The sequence below is a fragment of the Desarmillaria tabescens genome (assembly GCF_030435595.1).
Source record: "Desarmillaria tabescens strain CCBAS 213 chromosome Unknown EV420scaffold_21, whole genome shotgun sequence".
Lineage (NCBI taxonomy): Eukaryota > Fungi > Basidiomycota > Agaricomycetes > Agaricales > Physalacriaceae > Desarmillaria > Desarmillaria tabescens.
Window position 1 is genome coordinate 81523 of NW_026848320.1, and position 23824 is coordinate 105346.

Below are 23824 nucleotides of genomic sequence, written 5' to 3' on the forward strand. Positions count from 1 at the left end.
GGTGTGGAGCGGACGAGTAAGATCGACCAAAGTCGTGATGGACGATGCAAAGATTCCCACGAATTTCTTAGTGAGGGTGGTTCTTAATCAGCATGTTGGCTGATGTACACAGTAAACGAGTTACCTATATTCGTAGGACTCGGAACTCTTCGGCTTTGCTCTTACATATAATGTCTATTTTCAGAATACTAGCCTAACGGTACTACGACAATGAATCACTGTTCACTCAAGCATTGTTCCAAAACTTGTTATCCCGTCGGCGAGGGCAAACTATCATGTCACCAAGAGGATCCGCGATGGCGCTCCAGCTTTTTGGATCCATTTCCGGGACGCTAGATTCGGTGGAGATATCGTACATTTCGAGGAGCATAATCAACCACAGCTTCATGGTATATTGGGCTAGAAATCTTCCCTTGCACTGTAATGTCTCAGATAGAATTTCGGTGGCAGACAATAACCTCACAATGTGCTCCCCACTTCCCCAAGTGAGAGTATTCGGCGCCCTCCCTCCTGCTAAAAACCGATCAACTTTATAGGTCGCAGCGTCGGGATAGACGGAATCATCGACGTGAATCGCCCTGGTATCACCGAACACATAATCACCCCGCCGAATTACGAAGGAAGAATTCCCCGAAGTGATGTTTGTGTCGAACTCGACCTCTCTCAGCGAGCTAGACAGTCCGGCCATCCGAAGACTTTCTTTGATGGCCGAGTCGGTGAGCGGAAATTCCGGAAGTAGAGAAGTCTCCTCCATTAATGCATCCAGACTTCCTCCGTATCTTTTCGTGATCGTCTCGTGAATTTCAGCACGCAGACATTCTAACGCAGTGCGATCTTGCAAAATGAATGCGACCGTCCAAAACATAGAGCGATGCAGGTTGGTATGAAGGGACCAGTGCAGTCCCAGCAGGCAGGCAGCTTGATCTCTAATGGATAGGGACCCGCTACGGACCGAATTCAGCGTATGCGATAGTGCTTCTCCTTCGAAATCTTTGTCATCGCCTTTATCTCTGTCTTGAATATATGACATGAAGATATCTAGAAGTCTATCACGCGCGCGGATCCCTGATCTCGCAGTAAAGGACAGAGGACCCATCAGGGTTAATAAGGCAGCATCGAGAGTATGATAGTCGGTGTAGGTATTAAGAGGAAAGGAAGGTCCAAAGAACGCGATGGTGAGTGGCTCATATATCGTGTAAGCGATGAGTTCTGAAAGAGTAAAAGAGCGTGTCATATTTTCAAGATTCTGGAAACGAACGTGTAGCCTGCGATGAAATGGGTGCTTCATGTCTTTCGCTATAACCCTCTTCGAAAAGAGGTAGTCTAGCGACGGAAGAAAATGACCATGGAGCGGAGCATCAAGCTCATCAAGAGCGCAATGGATTCCCAACGCAAGGAAAATCCGAGCATGGACCTTCTTGGCACCCAGGGATTTACTTCGGTTCGCGAACATTGCTTTCAACAAAGTCCTTTCGGATATGACGACTATGTTCTGCGTGCCCACGCTAAACCTGTAAAAATATCCATAGAGCTTCCTGTTACAGACCAGACATTGTTATTCCTGGCCTCGATGTATAACATTTGTTTTACCTGCATTCCTGAAGCCAAGAGGGTCGCCTGGAAAAGAATGCAAACCCCGAAAACCGGTTTACGAGGGGTAAGCAGCTGTGAACGACAGGGATATCCTTGGGGGCTTGAAGTCGACATACAATATCGACGCAGAGAATGAAAATGAGGGTAATAGAAACGTTGATCAAAAGAGTGTGGTTTAGCATGGCAGCGTACGCAGGAGATAGTGTGGGGGCCAGAGTGTCGGGATTCGGAATAGGTATTAAAAAAAAGGATTGTGACGGCCTTGACTGTGGGAGTGGATCACCGAGCGCCTAAAAGTTCTGAATTGATTATTCTTGAACGTCATGTTCTTGAAAACTTCTCATACTATATATTTAGAGCAATCGGTCCCGGTGAGATAGCTAGGGCGCTGACATTGGTACTCACTTGACTATGGCTAGACCTACAGGCTAATAAATCGTTGCCAGATGAAGATCAATGATCAACATAGTGTAGGTTACCAACATCATCTTTTGCATACAACATCATACGGGTCCTTAATGTGACCACTTAAGCTTAAATTTCAGTCTAGAAACGGAGGAGCCGGGATTAAAAAGAACGCCCTGAATGTACTTATGGCAGTTCAAAAACCGCGAGAAGAATCCCTTTAGTAAGTTTTTAACTTCTCGACCACCACTAGCACTTTAAAGAATATCCTCAGGTTTTCAGTCTATCATCGGTGCGTGGCATTCGAACTACAAGCTAGTATCCTTTACCGTTGGACCCCCCCCCCTGTCTCTCATGATCTTGATCCTGTGGACCGTGGCAGTTTCGTCGCTTCCCGTCGCTTCCAAGTCCTCTCTGTCGCCTTTGTTTCGTGTCATCCGTTGCTAAATTATAAATTATAAATAGACCTCCCTAAGTCGTTATAGTAATACATCTCGGATGCACTTGTTACTACTACATTTGGACTCAAAACACCATGTAGTGATGACATTCATGCTCGTTCGTCTCATAAATAAGGTCATGATGCTGTAGATGGATTATGGATGTCAGCCTTCTACGGAACCTCGGTAGACCGTAACAGGACGTGAAGGAACAAGTAGCCGGAGGCCTTCTACGCGAAGATGCACTCGTGCGGCGAAATTCGCATCCAGGGAACACACAATGCTGAGTTGAAAAGTGAGCTTATGACCTTGATAAATAATAGAAGCGCGCACGTCAATAGAGAGAGAAAAGAGGTCGCCTAACAGAAATAGTAGAATGAGACTCGGAGCGTTCGATGTACCGAAGCTTACCTCTATTGTAACAGAACACACCAGAAGTAACAGCCATAGCACTATAAATAACTGTCAGATTGATGCCGAAAAGAAGGATTGTTACTGCGTACTGCAGACTGCCTGATACGACGGTCAGAGGGTAAACTGAGGCTTTATGATGCGACTTACCACGTAGATACAGCCGCCGTCACACTTCAGCGAATTTAAGAGTTCATTTTCGGAACGACGCGGCCTTTCCAGGGCATTGTATATGGTCATAAAGATCACGAGGACATAGAAGAGCAACTGGAAAATATCAGAATACATATGCTTCGGATGTTTCTTCAAGGGAAATGGACCCACCAAGACACCTAATGAGCAAGCTACTGTCGTAGGTATTCTTTCAATGGCACAAAGGTTCGGGGATTCGGCTACGGGTAAACGTTAGCGATTCGGAATGGTTATGATAGACAAGACATTTGCCTCCAGTCTTCAAGTAGCTCAACACCGACATGGTTGAGAGAATTGTTAAAGTTGTTATACAAATACCGAATGCAATGAGTAACATGTTGCAAACACACTGCCTGTGATCCCAAAGGCGATAGACGCGCATCATGATGTAGACTGCAGTCGTGTGGTCAGTAAAGAATTAAGGAAAACGGACCACCATATAACCTACATTGCGAAATACTAGCAATGATAACAGCAGATATGTTAGTAAGCCAAACTACGGCCTGGCAGCTGTGCATGTGTTGTGAGTGACTTTTGTCAACGAAAACGGCAGGTAAGCATACTTCGGGACATGACACAAACATCAGGTTACTATGAACGCAAGATGAATCGTCATGTACCGACCTCGCTATCGGCAGATTGTGCTAGTTTAGTGGTCACTAGATTTCCAGGTGAGTAAATCATCATCCCAGGGATATAAAGTGTGTTTACGGACCATAAAGACGGTATATCAATACTGCTTCCGTAAAGTAGCGATTCAGTATGTAGATAACTTTTGTAAGAGTGCGCTCGTTCGGAGGACCCCACATTGTTGCTACTTCTTCACCAAATGTCAGGCAATGGTCCCATAGCATCAAAACCATCGCTGCAACTGCATGGTTATCGGTTAGTATAAGTACTAATGTGAGTCACTGAGGAACGTACCAGGTGTATATGTTGCAAATAATATTCGGTTAACTGGAATGGAGATTATAGACATTGAATAATACGAGGATGTGGAGTAACTGAGGGATTAATGAACTCATGGTCGTTAGTTATACAGATCTCTGAAACTTGGTACGTAAAAAACCCGCCTCTGTGATGAATAGAGATGATGAAACAAAGGAGGGTATGTCGCAAGACCGCTGAGAAGCAACCTCTGTGGCAATACTTTGGATGATCAAGAAGACAAGGAGACCCTGAGACCTTTGATTAGAACGCAATGCAGATGGATGCCGTCGGAGGGAGCATCGATAGTCATATTGTCGAACTAAATAAAGATCTGCGGATATGCTTGGTATCGTCTCTATTTGATTCTGAGCCTGAAAATAGAGATCCATAGACGCTAACTGAGAATGGGGATTGGGTAACAAAAGCAGGGCGGTGTTGATCGACAGAATCATGTTTTCAGGTTTGAACCGCCTTTCACATACGACTTGATAGGCATCTTTTCTAGAGCGTGCTCAAGGCGGAAGAAAAGCGCCTAATCAGTGCAGCTGACGATTCATCCACGAAGCAACAGAATCGAAGCAAAAGTGTAGCCAGAGGGAAAGAACCGATACACAGTCAGAGGAACATTTGCAAGACCCAACAAGGAGTTCTCGTTCATCCGTTGTTAGCTGTGCTGAGCACTTATCTTCAGTCTAATAGTTGTCCGGGAGAAAAGGGATCCAATCACTATGAAATCAAGGCGAGCATCATTTTAGTCAAATTATTGATATCAATCCTCCCAATTGCAAGCGCTTGGATTAAATAGATCTCGGGCACAGCAGGAAACACGAGCGAAACAGATGCAAAATGAGAATGGAAACGTGCCTTTTCTGGACAGAGCGATTGCCCAAGCCCTTGGATCTTAGGTTCGACTCCAAGCGTTATAGTATCTCCCGTGACTCAGAAGACAGATCCGAGTTGAGCCTGAAGGGAACGTATTACTCCCGAGTGCCGCCAACATGAGAGTGGCCTATGTGGATCCTGACATTGCTGAGCTGCAAACACTTTTGATAAGCTCCCCTTCCGAGGTCGAGAATGAGTGCTGTAACTCGGGTTCAACTCGGATACAAAGAATGACCGCGGGAAAGTTTATTTGGGGAATCACGGGGTTTTTTTCCAACCGCCTCGCTTCACAATTTCAATGAATGGCTATTCTCTTCGTTTACTGCAAATGAGGCATTTTGCCCCACAAGTATCGACGTGAGGCACGAACGGCTCGAAACTTGTGATTGGCCAAGTTAAGCGCAGAGAAGAACGAGCATCATTGCTCTTTGCCCCATTGTTTGGCTAGGCACTGCCTGCCAAGCAACACGATCTCTTTGGGCCATTCTGCGCTCGTGTATTTTCACTCGCTCCTTCTTCCAAGTTGCTTCGTCGGCTCTCCTCGCTCTCTCTCTTTGACCGACCCGCCTACTCCCTTCTGTGTTTGGGTTGTGCCTGGTTTGACGCGGCAGCTACGTTTCTCAGCTGTCCGGGTTCCCGGTATCCTGAACACCTGAGATTTCAGCTTCTACCACTACGCAAGTCTGAGCTTCCGGCTTCCCTTTCCCCCGGTACAACTTTTCATTGCCGGTCCTTCCTCCGCTCGACTAGCTCATACCTCGAAGCCGATTTCTCTCACCCCCAACCCAAGAAATCAATGATTTCTTGTCTCTTACACTCAGATTACATTGTTATTATCTCTTTTCTATTATACATTTCTCGTGTCCCTTCCGCAGCTTAACTTGGCTCTTGCTGAAGGTATTGTTCTTGGTGCATCCGCTGACTTATGCTGTCCCTAAGGGACTGGAAGGTCGAGTATGGTATATGGCAAGAGGAAGATGGAAGATGCGCGGTTGAGAGGTATCGGCTTTGGAATAGACACTTGGCTGTTGCAGATCGAAAGGCGTGCATAGTCTCGAATACGCCAACTTCATGCTGCCGAGATGGTCATTTTACTTCAGTCGACGTAGATACTCATTCGTAGTTCCAATAACGAACAACACAGCCATTCTTTATCGAGGTGGTCCATTAAGACTTCTGGGGAACATCAATCAACCCAGGTAGGATCAACGGACCATCGTGGCCTAGGGACATATTTACCTCCCTCCAACCCCTCCGCCTCCATCCTCAGCTTGACCGTCCTGTGAACCTTAAGGCCTTCTTGGTACTGTCTAGGTATACGTCGAGGTCGACCTCTGTTCATCCTAAACATGACAATGTGAATTCCAACGCGATTCCTGAAACAAAGGGACACCTACGTGATCGCCTTCGCCCACGTATTATCCCCTTTCTGGTATCGCAGTTTGGTAGGAATAAGTTCAAGGATCCACCAGCCCGGAGCTATCTTTAGCTCGTCGTATATGGGACATAGTGCGTCGAGGATGTCTGCCTCTTCCTCAGTGGTGGCGTAGATTGGCTTCGTAACAACATCCATGGCTGGTCGAGGGTGAACGGTGGGATGCAACGATGCCGGTTCCATCCCCAGCTGCTTCAGCAACTCGCGGTGGAAGATAATTCCCGTATTGACGAGAAAACATTGCCGAATCATCCATCTCAGCGGTATTCGGGCGAGGTTATGCCGAACTTCATTGGCTACGGCGCCTCCTCCGACATCTGAACGATACGAAATTAGCCTTGACGAGGCGCCGTATAGGAGTGGAAAACGAACCGCAGTGGCACCCAGCGAACCACACCTCCTCCACGTCTGTCGGTGTATCGGCATGCACATGATCGTACTCCGACTCGCGTTCCCTGAGTGATTTCGCACGACACTTGTTGTGGGATCTAGGCATCTCGCCTCTCTGCAATCCTAATTTATGTTGCGCGGAGCATGTGCGGTGCCAAAATGCCGGTATGAATCGCACTCGGTGCTCATCAAGAGCGAGAGCATGACGGAAATGCTTGACATGGACGTTGGACGTAGTGAAAGGAAGACGGCGAGGGAATATGCCTACGGAACCCACGGTGTCCCTGAGCAAGCCAATTACTATATGGAAGAACCGAAAGAGTATAGTACATACCAAACACCGAGGAAATAAATGTCGACATCAATGGAGAAGGCTTTTTTGAATGCGGCGCTTTGCTTCCATCCCTTTTCGTCATCTCGGGAATACATCTTGTAAGCGAACGGGACCTGCTGATAATTCGCCCTAGGCAGTAATCCGACCTAAAATATCTGAGTTGTTGGCACATGAGACCGCAACGAAACCACCTTGTGAACCCTGTTTTGTCAAGAGTCAGCCTCAAAAGTTAAGATGATTCTTAGGATACGCACATTCCAGCCAACGCGCGCGCGGTCTAAATATATAGCCAGTTACGTATCAGCAGCATCAATGTCATCACCTACATATGCCCCGCGGGAGAAACTGAGGTTGGGTAAGCATAGAATAAGAATGTTTCAGAGTGCATCATACACGCACCCAAATATACAGATCTTATCCCCGGCTTCATCTGAAAGCGAGTGTTAGATCACCAGTCTGATACTGTGAGGTGAAGACTGACAATTCTGCATCAGAAACTCGTATCCAGCTAAAGCGATAGGTTAGACACAGAGACGAGAATTTGAGGAAATAGCATACACATAACATGTGCGTTGAGATGAATCCCGATCATACTATCAATGACCTTGGTAATCTTCGCAGTAATGGGCGAAGCCACCTCGGGAATCGCATAGGTTCCAATACCTGACTACATCCGCGTTAGCTGAGTAAAATGGCAGCCAATACCACGGACCTGGTAGTACACCAACTGCTCCGTGGGATCATCTTTCTTCAGTGTAGAAAAGAAATTCACGACATTGGAGTTCTAGCGATGGGCATAGTCAGTAGCACGGCCAATCTGAGTAGTTCTTGGCGCACATCGCTGTCAAATTGGTCACCTTAACACGACATCAGTAACAATTTTCGATGAAAATATCTACAGCCTCCGTACCGGTCCCATCAAAACACAAAACCAGGGTCCTATCGGAATGAGTTGGTGGTATAACCTCTTCAAACGAGCCTTCAAGGTAGATAGTCTGGCCAATGCTGAGTTTCGTTGCTGAAGTGGACTGCGACATGATGATCCCAGAGTGAAAAACGGACAGCTGCCATACATAGGATCATTTCAGGAATAACTTTGCTGCGGATGATGATACGGTTGATTTGGGCCGTGATACCCATATAATTGTGACGACACCCCCTGCAGTGCCGGGAAAGCTGAAGGAACAGGCATTATGCGTATGCACGCGACATGGGTGAGCGAACGAAAGAAGGCAGCAGCACGCAGGGACCTCTACAGCCAAATATGCATCAACAACTACTGTTTATTGACGCCGGCTCTTCGGACCGGGAAAGGTTCGAACATTTGCCTACTTTTCAGTCCTTAGCAGCATACTCACGTATTTGGGGCAATATCTTCACAGAAAGACTGTTATGATATTTGACTTCAAGATGCTTTACTTGCCTCACCACTTACCTTCCAGCATCATCCAACCGAACAACTCTAATCCTCGCGCTAGTCTTTGAATCTACGGCTTTCCCGTGCGTTCAAATTCTCATCTCGACTATGCAATCTAAAATTGAAACCAGAATTATCTCTCCTCTTTATTCTACCGTAAAACACCGCAGCACGATGCTTTGCTCTTCTTCCTTTCTCTTCCAGTCATTATAATCGTACGTCTGCTTCGTAAACCTTGGATTCGGCGACCATCTTCCTTTATCTGTTTCTCTTTCTGACACATTCCTGCTGCAGCTTCCACTTTATCTCCGTACGCTTAAGGTTCCCTTTGTTCAACTGGCATAAAGGAACAACGGGACTTTCCGGAATAATATAAAGGCAAGCAAGTCAAAGAAATAACTCTTCCTTTTAACCATCCCCCTTCTCACCAGTTGTTCCATCTCTTCGTCAAACAGTGGGTATTATGTGTTCTTGTCTCACGTTCCAAGACAGCTGATTATTCCGGTACAGAAACATGGCACCAGCTTCGAAAAAGACAAAGATCTACACGCTCTCCAAAGCAGGGATTGATATTTCGCTATTCAACGACCTTATCCAGAGCAACGATGCACCTCTGGATGAGGAGCTAAGGATTCTGCGTCAAATCGCTGACGATGTCCAACGCATCACCTCTCCCATGCGCCGCATCCCTGTTGAAATCAAAAGAATGATCTTCATCGTCTGTATGGAAACATCCCGAAGTTCCTCCGACTCTGAATCCTTAACACTCGCGGACTTCCATGGGTGTTGACCCATGTCTGCAGGCAGTGGCGCAACATCGCAGAAGATGCGCATGAGCTTTGGTCGGGCATCACGCTCGATTTCAACAAGGAAAGCGGCCTCACAGACGATCAGCGTATCCATCATAGCCTCTTCCTCCTCAACCTCCGCATAGTTCGTGCCCAACACATTAATCGAAAGACGGGCAACGCCCATAACCTCTTTGTCACGATCAAAAGTTCCACCGACATTTCTTCCAATCCACTGTTTCAAATGATCTTGCAGACCACCGTGTACTGGAAGAGCCTTGTGATCTCTCTCCCAATGTCTACTTTTTCGGCTTGGTCTGCTTCGAAGCCTTCTTTTCCTCGTTTGGAGAGACTCAACGCGGATCTGGATAGGCATGACAACGTTATGCTGTTAGGGCACCAATTCACAGATGTCTTTGAGGTAACTCCGAAGCTCACGCAAGTCACGAACTCCAGCTTTAAGCTCACATTCCATTCTGACACCGTGATCCCTGCTTGGTACTCCACTCTCTCGACATACAAATGCACCATCTGTCTTAAAGCTATCGACGAACTTCGCCACCTACCCAATATCCAAACACTATCCCTTTCCTGTTACAGTTCCACCGACGTCGTGCCGGTCACCCTTCCCAAGGTATCTTACCTTCGATTAACTACTGTTATGAAAGAAGAAGTCGCCCATTTCATCGCTACATATAAGCAGCTTTACCTACCTGGACTCAAGCACATCGAGCTACTATTTCCCTTCTTTGATATAACGTTCCTCAGAGACACCATCGAATTACCGAGTAGGCCCATCTCCTCGATATCGCTCTCACCCATCTCAAACACCGTCACACGCCTCGGAATCGCGGAGTACAAAGGTAAATCTCCGGAAGGGAGTCAGCTACTCCCCAGGCTACGTCTCCCCTCCTTCCCAACCTCGAGACCATCAAAATCGCTTCGTACGGTACCCCTGATAAAGACGTTCTCGTTGATTTTGTTCAGTCTCGTCGTCAGAATAGCGAAGGGGTCGTACAGTTGAAAGAATTGGAGATGCATTGCAACCTGAATTTCTCTGAAATAGAGGGTGATCTTGCGACACGATGGAATGCGCTTTCCGGCGCGAATGGGTTTATCGTCGGGATTTCTGGCACCTGCCAATATCGGGTAAGTTTCTCTATGCCACTTAGAATTGCTCGTTGATAACTGTTGAACAAAACTTCGGTTTCGACTACTTGAGACAGCAAGGTACAATTATTATCTAACCACTCGTTGTTTTCTTGCCTGTCCTTTGTGTGAATATTTTCCCTGAGATACATCCTTTTTACGTTAATCAGTTCACCGTTTCCAGTTAGATACTGTATCTATAATATGATCACCAGTTGTCCTACCTACATTTATTTAGTCCTGTAAAATTGTCTTCAGAAGGAGGGAAAGAAGTTGATTTATTAGTCGGCGCATCAAAGACATGCCTATGCAATACCAATGACGTCCTCGAGCTGTATACGGGTTCTGTCTCTGCTGCCACCGCCTCTGGCCCAGCTATTAAGTTAATATTCATGCCAGTTTATAAGAGAGATAGATACGAGGAAATTGTAGTCCAAATACAATAACAACGGTCCATCTTCATGACAACTGTATGCACGCACCCCACTAATTTTTTCTCCCAAATTAACTGTCGAGTGCTTCACGACTCAATTCTCGCATAAATGTATATAAGCTATTGAGGCAGCTAGATAAACAAACACGCAAGAACAATGCATATCCAAGGCTATAACGAAAAGACAACCTGCTCATAGTTTCAACTCCTCAGGCGACGGGCGTTGGTGGCGCATTCTCCTACATTATTGGAAAGCGGTTATGTATGGGCTACTTATATAGAGTTCATGAGACAAACCTCTGCCAGACCGTTCACTTTACTGCGATTCGATTTGATGGTAATCGTTTTTGAATTCCATTTGAAGTCAGATTGGGGGGGAATCTGAAGAGTTAGAGCACCCCGCAACTTGGAATCATCAGGGGGAGAGTCACGTTCAAGTTGTTCGATGGGACCAATGTCTACTGCTTTCGTAGCTACAATAATTTTGACGAAGCAGACATCTGAATCTTGGCCATCTGGGACATCGAAGACTACTGGATTCATGGCGGTTCGTCCATAACCAAGAGTGAGTGTAGAGCCGCTTGTGAGACATGCATCGATGGACCCTTCTTCTTTGATCTGGCTCTTCTGCGGTTGATAACAAGCCTCTGAGTGACACACGAAGAAGTCAGTTTCGATAAAAAGCATGCCGAATAAACCTACTGATTGAAAGTGTGGAGGCATCAAAGTATAAGAGATAGGCATACAGACCGCTGCCACCGCCGTTGTCACAGACCGTGAACCCATAAGGAACTCGGTCATTCTGGTGCACAGAAGTGTCTACGGTTAACACTTTTTGGAGTTCGACATCTTCCACTGTGCTCAGTACAACACCGTCATTAAACATCCGAGTCTCCTCGTCATCCCACCGTAGTTTGTTCATTTCGATGGTGACTGGATCTGCGGTGGAAATCGGACTTTCTATAATCAGGCGAGAGGTGAAATGCGCATAGCGATTGATAAATTCTCGGATGGTTGGCATGTTATGGACTGATAATGGAGGGTAACGAGGAAAATACGAGGAGAACTTGCTCCTTGCACTGACTCTTTTCCCTTGGTCAAAGGAAACGATGTTGGCTTCCACTGTCAAGTAGATATCCGCATCGTCTGGTTTATCGGCGCGAATGACACTAGCCGTGAGTCTGGATTGAGGACTGTCATTACAAATCCTGTCCAGGACGGCCGAGTCGTCACAATAGGTATGAAGTGGTTCAGAAGCTTTCCGTAAACGAGCGTACCAGAACTGCCGCTTGTTACTAGAGTTAAAGACGACAGACTCGGAAGGAGTAAGCAGAAGGCGGGAGAGGGATTTTTTTACTTCTTCCACCTTCAAAGTTGCTCTGGGGTCCTTCGAATCCGGGTAGGACCAATCCGATTCAAATATTTCGAAGGTTGAACCCTTCGTAATGCCATGGAAGGACCCGGCATATAAAACAAGATCGGACGGCCAAGGACTTCCTTTGTAACAAAGAATCATAGAGCTACCAGCGGGGTCTTTCCGACTGTCAAATATGAATCGATGGACATGCTTCCCATCCAAGTGTGGTGTCTGGCTGGTTCATTCACAGGGTTCAGCTTAGAAAAGTATAAGTCAATTCTGGACTCACTTATTATCTGGCATACGAAGACCCTTCATCAATGAGTCGTAGGTCGGCGGAGGATCGCCTGAGGCCAATTCTCTCAGTGCACTGAGTAAAGTAGTCGTGAAGATGCCTTTCTTGTCTTTCTCCCGTGCAGCCTGGTTGTGTCCACAGGCAGCCAGTAGAATGTGCGATCCCCAAAATGAACTTGAAAAACCTGCTGTGCCTCGGTCCTGGTCTGATATGATCTGAGGTCCACGTAAGTAGATATCGTTGTCGCAAGTCGGCGACAGGTCTTGGGTGTCTCCAAAGCTTCGGATGCGCGACCCTGGATCGTCGCCTCCACGATTCATCCCAGCAGCATGGCAACAGTCGAGTATCAAAGTCTGAAAAAACATCAGCGAAATGCGCGCGCTTTAGTAGGATCCGCAACTTACAATGTTGTTACCTTTCGCGTTTGATAGATCTAGGAGGAGGCGGCTAACTGTTCGATCGGGGATCCCTTCAATCTTTTTTCCATCTTTGTCCAGTGGGAGATTGATATCGGCAGGACACAGCATCTCGACATTTCCGTTGGGAGTCTCCCAGTTTTCCCACGTGCGTGGTTTGTGAGCTACAGCCCCATGCCCGGCGAAATATATAATGATCGCTGCCTCGCCTGGGATGATCTTCTCGTTTCGCTCAAGATTCCTAAAATTTTCGATGATGGCTGATCGCGTTGCCTGCTCATCGCGAAGGAAAGTGATATTGGCCTCTGGGACCTTCCGCTCCTGCAAGAGATAACTCCTAAAGTTTTTGGCGTCGGCAACGGCACCCTGTAAATTTTCGTTTGGTGACCATTCATATTTATTGATACCGATAACTAGCGCGAAAGTCTGGCGCATCTCCCTACAAGTTCAGAACGTTCACAATTAACTATCATGAAGTTTCAATAGGTCATGTTCTTACGAATTATGAGTGTTTCCACCTATGGGTGCTTGTGCCGCTTGTTCTTCCTTCATATTCGAACCTGTAAAGATATGATGCATAAAATAAGACAATAAAAAGAGGCTGTCTTACCATTGTTACCCAGCTCGGGTGGAGGGAGTATCTGTCTGCATATTGATAGTCAGCCAATGAAATTTCGAAGGCTCGTATCCTTACACAGCAGGGGTATTTCCGTCTATAGATACGCGTTCCGTATACCCTTCCAACATGCGTGCTTCTGCCAATAAGTCACGGGGGTGTGTCGGTCTGCATCCTGCGATCAGCTAGGAAGTCTCGAAAATCGTACTCCTTAGTACTCACGAGTCGTCCTTGCTATTCGTCTGTCCCATGTTGAAAGGATTTACGCGTGAGGGTCTAGGAGCAAGTGAAAGTTGGAAAAGAACCGAGAGGCTAGTGACAACACATTCTCAAGAGCCGTATATATATTCCTCCAGCATGCATAGAGGTTCCCTTTACGGAAGTGCCGTTAAGCGCGCGCTCGGATTTAGACCTATTCAGATATAGCAAATTTCAGAACATACAGAGACCGAAACATGCCTGCGTGCCCTGCAATTCGCGGAAGAAGTTCTGATGTCTTCGGCCACAAGCCACAAGGTGCTTACGCAAAAGGGCTTGGGGCTTGAGAATGGACCCCTAGGTGGAGAGCACGAAGAACAATTTCCACCGCGTTTCAGTAGATACTAGCTAGTGCGGTAGACTCCAATAAAAATACGAGATTTCAGTGCATTGAATCATAATTATGTCGGACTCGTCACGTACCTATCCTAGATTTTGTAGTCGGCCCATCAGAGGTGATTCGGCTGGGAAATTACTTGCCCTTGTTGTGGTCACGGCGGCATTTTCCCTTGCGGCGCTACAATTTTACAAACATCTGAATGGGTGGATGATTTCAGAAGAGCTGCAGGACGAAGACTGAGTTAATGATGGACAGCATACTTGGAAACGAGGCCAATTGGAAGTGTTGGAATCTGCAACTTCAAGCTTGTGCCGGAAGATTCCTGAACATTCGGGACAATCATTTTGTCACGATACTTGGATATATTTAGTACTTTAGGTAGAATATTCTAGATGCGTTCTGTAGTATATAAGGAGCTCGTCTCGAGCTCTAGTAGCTAACAATTTAGTATTATCTACTTTGCAAGCCTCCCACTGCAATAGTCACAAGAGAAAGTCCTGGCCTGGCCCGCGAACGAAAACCTGTTGAAGGCTCACGATTGCGGTAAGGCAACATGTGAACATCATGCCATTGCTCCGCTTCTTTCATTCAACTATGTTTGTACATGCCATTGCCATCAGAAGAAAGCCAGTTCCATGACCACACCTAGTTGCGGAATCAATGGCGAGTGTTTTACTTATTCGCTTTCTCCCCCACAACTCATGGTTCATATGCATGATCCTTGCTGGTGGACATGAAGCATAGATGCGTGTTGACATCGAGGCGGGTGCTCAAGCGTTCAGCGCTCATCTTTCTACTGTTACATTTGGTGAACGTTGGTGTAGAGGTCGTGGACTCTAAGATTCTGCGTTGTTTATCCGGGGGTAATCGGCCGGTTCCGGACAATAATAACGTTATCCAGGTTGCAGTGCCCCGACGCGTGTTTGTTTTGACTTTTTTTTTCCTCTCGCCGACCATGACCATGATGAGTACCTCTTTGCTCACCATCTACAGGTGTTCGTTGTTGATACGGCGCCCCTTCTGTACTTGCAGCACCCCTTGCAATCCTTCATTATGCATGTTGAGCTAGCCGTCTCGTGCTTTACGGTCTGACGCGCTTCAAGGTACTACTACGATTTCGATGACACTGGACTGATACAGCGTCTTGCATTGGCTAGGCACTGAGTCCGGTAGAAGCCGCATATATACGGATGGGGATCCTTATCATTGAACGGCTACTTCGCTTACGTACGACCAGGTCGTGGTCCTTACATTGGAACTTACATATCCTAGAACACAGTTTTGTTTCGCTGATGAGCCCTAGCGCCGATGTATACAATTCTCCTTCCTGTGGCGTAGGCAGGAACACATTTTTGCGTGCCCGTTGTAGCGCCTTGGGCTCGAGATACGTGCGATGACTTCGTAGTGTCTTCATTGAGGCTGATGATTTTTCCGCGTCGTTCCTTCAAGGGGAATACATTTTATGATGGCCCATACAGTCTATGATATTTAAATACATATTCAATTACATGGAGCGAGGTTCCATCAAAGCACGCCCACTCGCCTCCAGTAATTAACGTACTCTTCGACTTCCTTCCGTCCAACAACACCGGATTCTCTCATTCCCCTTGAATCTTTTCCTCGCTTCTTCCGTCCCAAGCACTACCCCACCACTGGCCATCCGCTCGAAATCTCGTTCCAAAAACCCAATGAGCTTGTTCACCTGCTCGTTACCTCTAACTCGCTCAAGCCACTCTGCGTAACCCACAACTGGTATCCCGAGGATATCCGCCAGATTATCGATAACAGCCGTCCACTCCTGCCGAGCAGGGTTCTCCATGTGGTATATCGGCTTGAATCGGTCGGAAAACAAGAGCTCGACCACGATCTGTCCGGCACGGTTGACGGGCAGCCAAGAGAGCGTTCCCTCTAGCCTAGGAAGGGCTCCAACAGCCTTGCTCGCACCAACCACAACAGGGAAATGCTCGGTCTCATTCCAAGCGCCAGCACCCTCTGCTCCAGTCATCTGTCCAATCCTCACCGAGCTCCCTCGGACTTTCCCTTCAAGTGAGAGCAATAGCTCTTCACACACCCACTTGGCCTCGGGATACCCAAACTCAGCCGTCGATTCCGGCGGGACAGGTTGTTCTGGTACCGGTTGTGAGGGATAACGACCGACAACAGCAATCGACGAGGCGAACAGGACGCGTACGTCCTTCGCTGATGACTTCCGAGCTATCTTGACCAAGTTGACGAGCCCCCGAACATGTCCCTCGAAACTGTCCAAGCCTCGGGAAAAGTTGACCGGCCACGCGTTGTGGATGATGTGTGTTACGTCGTCGACACCATCTAGCTGGCCGTCGACGTCGCCGAGATCGGGAATTTCGAGCATATGGATCTTGTACCAGTCGATGACGCCAGCGCCCTCGTCTTTGCATCTCGGCTTCCTGCCTTTCTCGCCCTCCACGACGGTTAATGCACACAACGCGTTTGACCTCTGGATCTCTAGGCCAATCTCGCAAGGAGGAAACATCCCAAGCTTCCTGTTGATCCAGTGAGCAGGACCACCTTGCTTCCAAGCATTTCAGCACGGTATTTCTCCAACATCTTCCGCATTTTTTCTTCTCTCCCCACCCCTTCAGAAACATACCTACCTGCCCTCACTTCCTCTATTGCCGACACCAACCTCCTCGCCGTCGAATGCCGATACACAAAATCGGTCTCGAGGTCAGCCTTCAACGAACGTCCAATTCTCCTCCGTATCCTTGCAGCCTGCAGCGAGTCCATTCCACACTCAAAGAAGTCTTTCGCTTCGGGAATGTCATACCCCAGGACCTCCTTGAGCACCCGAGCGACCCATACACCCGCATCCGCATCCATAATCGGCTCCTCTTCCTGCTCGGCGTCTTCGTAACTCTTCGCAATTTCCTTCTCCCACTTCTCCCAGCTCGCCTTCCTCGCGATACTTCCCTTATCCGTCCTCACCAGCTCACCGGGGCTAATAAAAATCACCATCTCCTTCTGCACCTTGGCATGCTTGTCAGCCAGCTCGTTTGCTTTGTCGAGGAAAGCCCCAAAGTCTGCTGGCAGTTCGCCCTCAACTTCAACGAGGATGCCACACCCCTCCCTGCCTTGTCCAAATAACAAGACGCCCCGTACTCCAGGGCACTCTCCCAGCGCTTGTTCCATGCCACTTGGGCGGACCTTCTCCCCGTTGGCGAGAACGACGAGGTCATCGCTCCGACCAAGGATACGGTACTGGTTTTCCTTGACTGGGTTACCAACTAGATGGTCTTGCACGACATAGTCCTCCTCCCAGCCTGGTGCCCGACCGCTTAATCGGTACATGCCCTCACCAAGAGGAGTAAACGTCAGCGGGATGTCCTGTCGTGGGATGAGGTAGTGCCAGTCATAGTTGGCAGGGACGTGTTGTATGACAGCGATGGCTCCGATTTCCGTCGCGCCTATTGCAAAGAGTCAAGTCAATGAAGAAGGAAAGATCAAGCAATTACTTACCCCAATGATTGAGAAGTTTAACTCCTCGGTGCACCAGCTCTTCGCCTGTTACTTCCTTCAACGGCGCACCCCCTACTGCGAGCACATCGAGACGTTTCAGCGCGTCGACGCCACCAGGTATCGTAAGGAGGTCTTCGACAACTGAGGGGACGGAGAGCATCAAACCAACGCGATTGAGGATCGAATGTGCCGTTCCATTCAAGTGGCCATTCGATCCGTTCACTTTGACGTCCATTCGTATGCCCGTTCACACAGAGTGCATCCAGAACCTTCAATTGTCCCCTTCCAGTCGGTATCGTGCCAGCACCAGGAAGCACGAAAGGTAGTCCGATACTAAGGGAAAGCATGGGAGCCAACTAATCCAAAGCCCTAAAACATCTCAGTAAACGTGTAACCTTTCGCGGATCGTACGTACATGATATAGAGGCAATGTCGACACGTTCCATCCTAGTGCCTCGACATGTTCGGGCGTCAAAAGATGGTCCTGTCCGTATCCAAGGACGTATCCGTGAGCGTGATAGATGGGTTTCGGAAGGCCTGTTGTTCCAGAAGAATGGAGGATGATGGCAGGTGCGTTCAGTGGTGTTAGATGGGGGATGGGGCGGTAGAGCGATGCTGGGCGCTGACGTTTTTGAGAGGAGTTCCGTGTATGTTGGGGCTTCTATCCATATTGGCGTATCGGGGGCAGGAGAAGGAGTAAGCCGGGATGTGACAGGTGATGTGAGCACGAGTTTGGGGTTGGGCTCTGTTTTGGAGAGGAGGTGGTTGATTGCGACGGGCGTTAGTCGTGCAGAAAGAAGGAGGACCTAGAATCGAGGTGAAGAAAGGAAGAAGATGAGTGAAATGGCGACTCACAGGTACCCCGACTCTCATACCCGCTGCTACCCAAATGAACAACCCCACGTCGCTTCCCATGAGGACCGCAATTCCTCCCTTCTCTTCGCCACTGCCCACTCCATGCTCGACTAGCCATTTGGCCGCCACGTCCACACCGTGTGCGAGATCCCCAAAGGTAATCTTCCTCCCTAGCTCATCACTATCGTGTGATTGAGGATGCAATTGCAGCGCGAACACCCTGTCGCCGTTAAACCGTGCATTGTACTCGATAGCCTGAGGGAGAGTCCTCACACCCTCTGTAACGCGGGGCTCGTATCCGAGATTGAATTTGGGTCGTACAAAAGACATGGGTATCGTTGGACTACTCCACCTCCGAGACGTGTCATTTTAACATTGCGGAAGTGGATGAACAAGCCCATCCACTGACAGTTCCGGGGGCGAGGACGCGCGGATAATCGGACTTTTGGGGGTTTCATCGCTGAGTGGGCTGTATGCTTTTGAAGTGCGGCGGCGGCGTTTGTGGTGGGTTTGATGCGAGCATCTTAAGGTTTGAACATTTGGATCCGCGATGTGAGTTCCATTGTAAGACAAAATGCTATGGCCGTGTGGCGTAATGGCAACGCGTCTGACTACGAAGTGTTATCAGGAGATTACAGGTTCGACCCCTGTCTCGGTCAGTGTTAGGGTATTGCTTTTCTTTTATAGACTACTTAGTTCTCGTAGTCTAGGGCTGAGACGCACATCAGCAGACCCAAGTCCTGCTAGGAGAAGCGGGATATTTTGTCGCTCTTTCCCAACGCTGTTCGTCCGTCGACAACCTTATCGGTCCGAGATGCCGGTATAAGTACTCCGGAATCCAGATCCGTTCCTGTTTTCCTAGTTACTATCATCATAGTGATCATTGCTTGGCGCCCCGTCCGCGCGGTTTCCGCACAATTATTTATGCATGCTACCTCAAGTTCAGATTCACGGTACTGATGAAGGTATCCACATCCTCTACCCATAGGACGGGCCACCTGTCGGCGTTTCCTTGATAGTTCGTTCCCCAGTTCAATCACTTAGTCTGAAAAAGGTGGGGATCGTTCGGTCGTTCAAGGCAAGTAAATCCCTTTCCTCATCTGTGTTAGCTGATCTTAGGGCTTCCTAAAAGACTCCTCAAATCGGAACCGTAATGGTTGTATATACGCTCAACTTATCTGCCGTGCATTCGGTATCATCAGCCTTCTCCTGCATAGCGTGTGGAACATGAAAAGTCGTGGAGCCACTCATAACCGACAGTGTCCACACAGGACGGACAAACTGTGATACGATAGGGAGCAAGTGTGAGGAACAAGGAACTAGTGACAAAACTGGAGGTAGGCGGTTGCGCGAAGCCGCTGAGATGGAGGAACGCCATCCTTGTGTCATCTTACTCCAGTTGGAGCTGTCGCGTCTTCTTGATATACCATCGTTCCGACACGAAGGAATCTATCACCTTGCTTTTGGGCGCCCAAATGACTACGACCTGGTCGCAATTCGTACGAGGCGAGATGAAAACGCCGAGGTCTACATCTCCGTAATGATGGATCAACCAAGTTGTCATCAATCAGTCCTTGGCCGAGACCGTCAACTTTTTCAAGTACGGACCGTCGTCATTGTGTGCGACGATCAGTGATTTCGAAGGTTCCATCTGCCTCTTCCCAAAGTTGATGCTGGACTAATCAGTGAGACAGATGATCTCATCATTGTCCATGCCCACATGCTGTATCTCGCGCTTCCTGGGATATCGGTAGTGGCGGCTTTAGAGGAGAATTACGGCACTTTTACGCCTTGTAACTTAGTTGCTGTCGAAGGAGTTGGTCTCTCGCATGATCTTCAATTCGACGCAGAGGCGATGGTTATGAAAACTTCGCCTGTTAGAATCGTGGGGCTATTCTCAAACGAAGTGAGTGGCAAAAACGGGTTACATCTTTGGCAAATGCGAGATGGGACTAACTACGAAATCCAGTCTTATATACTAGAAATTCCCGCGGAAGTAAACAACACGTAAGTGAATTATACGAGGCCTTGAACGGCGACTGACTGTCAATGTCATGAGAAGCTCGAAATCTCGCGTCGCCTCCTTGCGTTAGTCAATTTTCTTTCCTCATGACTCGCCATGCTCAATTAAATTTATAATTCATTATCTCAGGATCGCATCGTGATCGTTGCATCCATCGCTGGCATGTACAGCTGCTGATCATGCGGCGGAAGATTTTGGTATATCTTGTTACAGCCTTACAAGCGACCATGCTCTATATCTTGACTACCTTACTTTCCCCCAGCTCGCATGAATACAATGACCGCTCTCCTCAAATTTCTCTTCAGCCTCTCTTTTCTCGTTCCTCACCTCTTGGCGCAAAACCATACGCAGTGCGTAGATAACGGATCAGACTGGTATACGGGTGTCACAGGGGAGACGCCGTGTAAGACTGCTTCTACGTCCACTCTTGATTAGAACTGAACGCTTCCTAGGCCGAACATATGAACGGTTACGCAAGATATGCAATAGCAATTGTAGGACTGCTGTTCTTCGTCAGTTCGATTTGTATTAAATTTCTCTCTAGATGTCTTGGGAGCCTTGGGTCCCAGCATTCCTCCCGATACATGCAACGACCAAGTTGGTATGGCTCATCTCTGAAGTTACTAGACCCCGCTCATCTGTTCCGTGACCATAGCCGACTGTTGTTGCAATTCAATCGCGTGGGGGCTTAGTATGCTGTGTCTGACGTGAGTGATCCCCGTTCGCTCCCAGAAAAAGACGACCGAGTCTCATCTTTGCATAGATGCCAGCAAGGAATAGGGTCCAGTGGCAACGGCATCGACGCCGGTGCGTGTGTGCGTTTCACTCAATATGGCTGATCCTCACCTTCAGTACTGGAAGGCGTCGGCGCGTACCAGCTATATCTTATGCATGGAACAAATTCGTTCTGCGCACCAAATACTAACAGATCGTATGTAGTATTCACGTTCACGGCATTATCTATGGGAGGCATCTAATCTGTGATCTCCAGATTGCCGAATGACATACAAGCAGCGGTGTGCAACAATGACATAAAGATCCATAATACTCTCTATGATGTATTTTGGGACACTGGAGCGTGGTATGTTAGAGTTCTATTGCATTTGGTCCGAGGACATAGTCTGAATCTTGCGCTCACAGGTTCTAGTATGTTGTATTGATCTCAAACGTAGTTTCCTCTATTCTGACGTTAAACGGGTAGTACGTTCACTCGGGAATCAATGGAGAAGGCCAACGCTGCTGATGGAAATAATTCCTTCACTCATTGCGCATCAACATATCTGAACGCAACCAGTAGTCTACTATCTCAATCGATGACGTCTTCACAATCGGCCCAGTCGAGCATGACATCTCTTACGGATTCCACCACCACGAGTGCCACCTCAACTTCCACCTCCTCCCAGAGAAACAGCTCATCGAACACACTTGGTGCGGGTGCCATAGCTGGGATAGTGGTTGGAGGTATCATATTAGCAGGAGTAATCACGCTCTTCCTCCTCTGGTCATGCTGGTACCGCCGACGCGGACAACCTGTTATCGAGGACTCGGACACGACGCCCCGTCCCTTTAGTACAGTACATTCCTCGGATCTTTAATTGTCAGACTAACGAAACGGTTTACAGCTCAATCCATGCCCAACAGTACTTCTACCACTGGGCCCAAAAATGGAGGCCCACTGTTCACGAGAAGTCTCGTATCGGGAGAAAGACGGCTCGGGGGGAAACGACAGAGAGAACTACCGCCTGATTATACAGAATAGACTTGGCTGTCGGTCCTTGGGGGGGATTTTTGGTCAGATCCGATGAGCCTGGGATGATGGATGATGGAAGGATGACAAGTCTTGTTCTAGAATTTTGTGCTGGCAATGGCTGTAGACTCTGTACCGTGAGCACGTGCAGATTTCGCAGTTGAGTGTTTGCTTTGATAAATGAGCATTATTGTTTACGTGACACCATAGAAGCAAGACGATGAGTGGGGTGCTAGAACCGCTAATAGATGGTAATCCATTGACGAAACCGAGCTCGACAAATTCAGTTCGGCTTTCAAACTTCCGGCCGGTTCTTTCCCCTTCTTCCTACCATCATCACTTCCCGCCGCCTTACCAACATGTTTTACTGGATTCGTCCTTCCATTCCGTTCTCCCCGGACCACGTACGCTCTCCGCCGCGAGTGCTGCGTTACGAGTCCTGTATACGTCCAGAAATTCAGGTCCATTCAACCCTTCTTCGTTCCTACTGGCATCCATCATCGATGATCACTCGACTGTTCGGCGCCTTATCCGCAGTTTCCTTTACAACTATCTTGGGTTATTATACTTTCTGCTTCGAGCTCGTTTGTATGGTGTTTCGAGGTACGATGAATTCCTTTCTTCGTCCTTAATGACTGATTTTAACATTTCTCAATAGGTCCCGCCCGGCGCGCACTGATGGTGCCTGCACGAGATGTTTACGCTATGATGCCTCTTCTCGCCTACCAATGCTCGGTAATCGCCACGCCCAGCATATGCTCCAAAATTTCCTTCACATTCAGTATCGCCGGCTCTCTTTCATCACATATGAAATGTGAATTGTGGTGGAATTCCTGAATACCGAGAATGCATGGGAAACACACGCGATTCATGCAGGATACTGTTTCGCTTGATGACGACAACCCGACAGAGAGGAATTCGGGGCTGCGGGATATGAGGGATGAAACTGGAGGCGGGAAAGCGATACTAACGTTGGCGCGCCTAGATGGAAGAAGCTTTTTACGCCATCGCTATTTCATCTCACTCCGACTAGCGTTGTCACGTCGCCTTCGACACCAAGGAGTTCATCACCTCGTATTGAACTCAATAAATGGCTGTACGGATCATTTTTTGGAGAGCCGTTGCACCCGAACTCGTATAGGAACGAACATACGATCAAAGCCGTAATTATACCATCTTTGGCTGAGACAGTTAAACTCTCCCAACTCTGGACTGGAGCTATTGCGAGGATCAACTGTTTCGAAGTGTGTATCGCCTCATCTCGAAGCCAATACCGTACTGATCGATGTGATAGATTGACCTTATCATTGGCCATGCCCACGCAGTAGTTAGAGCTTTAGAGGAGAAGCACGGCACTTTGACGCGTTGTAACAAGGTCTACTGTATTTAAGACTGGGGTGATTACCGTCAAAGGGGCTGTTCCGTCTAATAACCTTCAAATCGACGTGGATATGATGGTTGTCTAGGTACGGAAACTTCATGCTCCCTCTCCCCTTGCGTTCGTCCACGTTTCTCTTGTCCTGACTCGCTATCTTCACAATTCTTATTCATTATCTCAGGATCGACTCATGCTTTGCGTCAGCGATCCCTTCTTGTAAAATTGGAACACCTTTGAAGTAATCA

At 48.0% G+C, this 23824-nt stretch overlaps 7 protein-coding genes and 1 non-coding gene across 8 annotated transcripts; 4 read left to right on the forward strand and 4 right to left on the reverse strand.

The window, feature by feature from the left end:
* Nucleotides 1–226: 226 nt before the first annotated feature.
* On the reverse strand, nucleotides 227–4020 carry EV420DRAFT_1480511 (cytochrome P450; the record flags this gene model as incomplete). Its single annotated transcript, XM_060469675.1, has 11 exons — nucleotides 227–1511; nucleotides 1999–2021; nucleotides 2328–2441; nucleotides 2718–2746; nucleotides 2850–2940; nucleotides 3000–3116; nucleotides 3174–3241; nucleotides 3490–3544; nucleotides 3666–3700; nucleotides 3757–3912; nucleotides 3966–4020. 11 exons carry the CDS (start codon nucleotides 4018–4020, stop codon nucleotides 227–229), a joined length of 2028 nt encoding a protein of 675 aa, XP_060329745.1.
* A 2019-nt stretch (nucleotides 4021–6039) lies between these two features.
* EV420DRAFT_1480512 (uncharacterized protein) lies at nucleotides 6040–8049 on the reverse strand (the record flags this gene model as incomplete). Its single annotated transcript, XM_060469676.1, has 13 exons — nucleotides 6040–6196; nucleotides 6251–6605; nucleotides 6661–6962; nucleotides 7013–7158; nucleotides 7204–7213; nucleotides 7267–7289; nucleotides 7339–7357; nucleotides 7412–7442; nucleotides 7494–7520; nucleotides 7571–7679; nucleotides 7725–7796; nucleotides 7850–7869; nucleotides 7923–8049. 13 exons carry the CDS (start codon nucleotides 8047–8049, stop codon nucleotides 6040–6042), a joined length of 1398 nt encoding a protein of 465 aa, XP_060329746.1.
* Nucleotides 8050–8943: 894 nt separating this feature from the next.
* Nucleotides 8944–10402, forward strand: EV420DRAFT_1748608 (uncharacterized protein; the record flags this gene model as incomplete). Its single annotated transcript, XM_060480248.1, has 3 exons — nucleotides 8944–9212; nucleotides 9233–10080; nucleotides 10104–10402. The coding sequence occupies 3 exons, from the start codon at nucleotides 8944–8946 to the stop codon at nucleotides 10400–10402; spliced, it is 1416 nt and encodes a 471-aa protein (XP_060329747.1).
* Nucleotides 10403–11072: 670 nt separating this feature from the next.
* Nucleotides 11073–13302, reverse strand: EV420DRAFT_1271544 (caspase domain-containing protein; the record flags this gene model as incomplete). Its single annotated transcript, XM_060467645.1, has 4 exons — nucleotides 11073–11446; nucleotides 11502–12391; nucleotides 12446–12804; nucleotides 12856–13302. 4 exons carry the CDS (start codon nucleotides 13300–13302, stop codon nucleotides 11073–11075), a joined length of 2070 nt encoding a protein of 689 aa, XP_060329748.1.
* Nucleotides 13303–14456: 1154 nt separating this feature from the next.
* On the forward strand, nucleotides 14457–15477 carry EV420DRAFT_1548193 (uncharacterized protein). Its single transcript, XM_060473382.1, has one exon. It carries the CDS (start codon nucleotides 14815–14817, stop codon nucleotides 15148–15150), a length of 336 nt encoding a protein of 111 aa, XP_060329749.1. The 5' UTR covers nucleotides 14457–14814; the 3' UTR covers nucleotides 15151–15477.
* Nucleotides 15478–15491: 14 nt separating this feature from the next.
* EV420DRAFT_1548198 (uncharacterized protein) lies at nucleotides 15492–19003 on the reverse strand. Its single transcript, XM_060473383.1, has 9 exons — nucleotides 18432–19003; nucleotides 18079–18382; nucleotides 17992–18023; nucleotides 17830–17932; nucleotides 17577–17798; nucleotides 16629–17524; nucleotides 16528–16603; nucleotides 15727–16490; nucleotides 15492–15704 (listed from the first exon to the last, which is right to left on the reverse strand). The coding sequence occupies exons 1-9, from the start codon at nucleotides 18759–18761 to the stop codon at nucleotides 15606–15608; spliced, it is 2826 nt and encodes a 941-aa protein (XP_060329750.1). The 5' UTR covers nucleotides 18762–19003; the 3' UTR covers nucleotides 15492–15605.
* A 9-nt stretch (nucleotides 19004–19012) lies between these two features.
* On the forward strand, nucleotides 19013–19090 carry EV420DRAFT_t151. Its single transcript has one exon. It is a non-coding gene; the product is annotated as a tRNA-Arg (tRNA).
* A 1207-nt stretch (nucleotides 19091–20297) lies between these two features.
* EV420DRAFT_493846 (uncharacterized protein) lies at nucleotides 20298–22210 on the forward strand. The gene is made up of 13 exons (XM_060482365.1): nucleotides 20298–20337; nucleotides 20401–20438; nucleotides 20491–20519; nucleotides 20584–20651; nucleotides 20717–20857; nucleotides 20907–20948; nucleotides 20999–21055; nucleotides 21110–21161; nucleotides 21218–21261; nucleotides 21316–21385; nucleotides 21446–21535; nucleotides 21595–21600; nucleotides 21656–22210. The coding sequence occupies exons 5-13, from the start codon at nucleotides 20722–20724 to the stop codon at nucleotides 22047–22049; spliced, it is 891 nt and encodes a 296-aa protein (XP_060329751.1). The 5' UTR covers nucleotides 20298–20337; nucleotides 20401–20438; nucleotides 20491–20519; nucleotides 20584–20651; nucleotides 20717–20721; the 3' UTR covers nucleotides 22050–22210.
* The last annotated feature ends 1614 nt before the right edge of the window (nucleotides 22211–23824 follow it).

Excerpts from the sequence above, each read along its gene's own strand:
- EV420DRAFT_1548193 (XM_060473382.1), top strand. The coding sequence starts at position 14,815 with ATGAAGCATAGATGCGTGTTGACATCGAGGCGGGTGCTCAAGCGTTCA.
- EV420DRAFT_1548198 (XM_060473383.1), bottom strand. The coding sequence starts at position 18,761 with ATGTCTTTTGTACGACCCAAATTCAATCTCGGATACGAGCCCCGCGTT. Across the intron at positions 17,933-17,991 it reads CGACATTGCCTCTATATCAT|TTGGCTCCCATGCTTTCCCT; the intron begins GTACGTACGATC and ends GCTTTGGATTAG. Across the intron at positions 17,525-17,576 it reads TAAACTTCTCAATCATTGGG|GCGCGACGGAAATCGGAGCC; the intron begins GTAAGTAATTGC and ends TCTTTGCAATAG.
- EV420DRAFT_493846 (XM_060482365.1), top strand. The coding sequence starts at position 20,722 with ATGAATACAATGACCGCTCTCCTCAAATTTCTCTTCAGCCTCTCTTTT. Across the intron at positions 20,949-20,998 it reads CAAGATATGCAATAGCAATT|ATGTCTTGGGAGCCTTGGGT; the intron begins GTAGGACTGCTG and ends ATTTCTCTCTAG. Across the intron at positions 21,056-21,109 it reads TACATGCAACGACCAAGTTG|CCGACTGTTGTTGCAATTCA; the intron begins GTATGGCTCATC and ends CCGTGACCATAG.